General features: G+C 65.4%; 1 protein-coding gene across 3 annotated transcripts in view; it reads right to left on the bottom strand.

Annotated features, from left to right (window-relative positions):
- KLF11 (Kruppel like factor 11) overlaps nt 1-1,497 on the bottom strand; it is an 8,706-nt gene extending 7,209 nt beyond the window's left edge. Inside the window, exons 1-3 of one of the 3 annotated variants that reach the window (XM_023743717.1) lie at nt 1,300-1,497; nt 999-1,101; nt 77-346 (exon numbers count right to left, since the gene is read on the bottom strand). In XM_023743717.1, coding sequence (XP_023599485.1) covers nt 77-346; nt 999-1,004 — 276 coding nt within the window. In that variant the 5' untranslated portion in view covers nt 1,005-1,101; nt 1,300-1,497. Of the gene's footprint in view, nt 1-76; nt 347-998; nt 1,168-1,299 lie in introns of those variants that run through there. The other 2 variants (XM_023743718.1, XM_014467692.2) reach the window with 2 other exon arrangements.
- Between the last annotated feature and the right edge of the window lie 356 nt (nt 1,498-1,853).

The raw sequence follows: 1,853 nt of genomic DNA, 5'->3' as shown, positions 1-1,853 counted from the left end.
ACCTGCCACCGTCCTCAGCACATATATTCCAGGCGCGCTGGCCACTGCACACACCTCTCCTCCCCCCGCCTCTTACCAGCGTCGACAAGGAATGGAGGTCCTTGGGCAGCTCGGGTGTGGCCTCGTCCACCAGCAGAGGGGCGGCGACATCCCCAGAGTCAGACACAGGCGTGAGGGGTCTCATCTTCCACAGGTCGCCTGCCCGGGGCCTCTGACCCCAGGAGCTCATGCACACAAGAGCCTCGACAGCTTCGATGTCATTCAGCTCCAAGAGGCTGCACGCAGACCGCTCGCTGTCATGCCGCTTCCTCTCCAGGATGGACTCGCAGATGTCCATGATGTCGACCTAAAGGCGGGCGACACGATGGCTTCTCAGCCCCGGGAAACACAGAGACAGGCGTGCGGACACGTGCACAGGAGCCGGCACTCACACGTCACACACGCACGGCACTCCACACACGCACTCCACCCCACACACGCACTCCACCCCACACACGCACCGCACTCCGCACACGCAACACACTCCACACATACACGACACTCCACACACGCACTGCACTCCACACATGCAGGACACTGCACACAGCGCTCTCCGCTCTAGGGAGAGATGTCAACAGGACGCTCAGAAAATTCTGCTTTCACGCCAACATTCTGATGACTGGGCGTGGCTGGCAAGCCCTTTCCACAGAAAACCCTGACTCTTAGAAAGGTTCTTGATATAAAGTTCATGCTCTTTGGTCACTGATTAATTAGACGTTAATTCCAGAGGCGGGAGCCAAAGGGGCTAGTCACAGCGGGAGGAGGGGCACCGACTCCATCCAGCTCTCTGGTGGGCTGAGACCAGGGCCGGCTCTTCTGAGCTGGCAAAGCCATGGGGAGCGCTCCCTGCGGGTGCGTTTTGGGCAACGTTCAGAGCCTTCCCCCCGGCCCTGTCGAGCAGAACTTGGGGGGCCCATGAGTGTAAAGCCTGTTCCAGGTCTGGGGGACATAAGTCATACCTTCATGCCTCAAAGCTAGTGGGGGGGAGGATGAGAGGAAGCATCTGTAAGGTCCCCCGCAAACAGGAGGCTGTCTTCCCAGGGTAGCACCCACTCTTTTCAGCTGCAAGTAACTTCCAGGCGTCAAACCTCCGGTCCCGCTCAGGTTCCCCCCTCCGGTCCCGCTCATGTTCCCCCCTCCGGTCCCGCTCAGATCCCCCCTCCGGTCCCGCTCAGGTTCCCCCTCCGGTCCCGCTCAGGTCCCCCCTCCGGTCCCGCTCAGGTTCCCTCTCCGGTCCCGCTCATGTTCCCGCAGGCACACCGAAAGGAGGCAGCTCTCCCGGGGCCTCGGACAATCTGGAGTCACAGACGTGACTCCGTGCGGGGAGGAAGCAGAAGGCGCAGAGCCCCCAGTCTCTCCGACCCTCGCGGTCCACGCGTGGCGACGACCCGGTGCCAGGACCAGCCAGCGACCTCCCGCAGCCCTCGGGGCGCGACGGCAGGAGCCCCAGGGGCGGCGAAAGGCGCTCCGCACGCCCCGCTCCCCAGGCACCGCCCCGCCCGCAGCGCGGTTTCCCACAGCCCCGCCTAGGCCCGCACTGTCGCCTGCGTGGCGCGTTTCCGCCATCCTCTCCCGCACAATGGTTCAACGCTTCACGGCTGGTGACGTCACTGCTTGAAACAGCTCCGCGCCCCCAGCCCGGGCGGTGCCGCTGCGGGGGCGAGAGACAAAGCTGCGGAGGGTGCCGCGGGGCACACGCCCCCGCCCAGCCCCAGGCGGCCGCCGCCCCACCCGGCGCTGCAACGCGTCCGGGCTCCCCAAGGTGCGGCCAGCGCGAGGCCCCGCGCGCCCCGCCCTCCCTCGCGTCCTGGCCC

Source organism: Myotis lucifugus, unplaced genomic scaffold, assembly GCF_000147115.1.
Source record: "Myotis lucifugus unplaced genomic scaffold, Myoluc2.0 scaffold_409, whole genome shotgun sequence".
NCBI classification, from domain to species: domain Eukaryota; kingdom Metazoa; phylum Chordata; class Mammalia; order Chiroptera; family Vespertilionidae; genus Myotis; species Myotis lucifugus.
The sequence above is the reverse complement of the archived record's forward strand: the minus strand, read 5'-3'. Positions and strand labels throughout refer to the sequence as shown.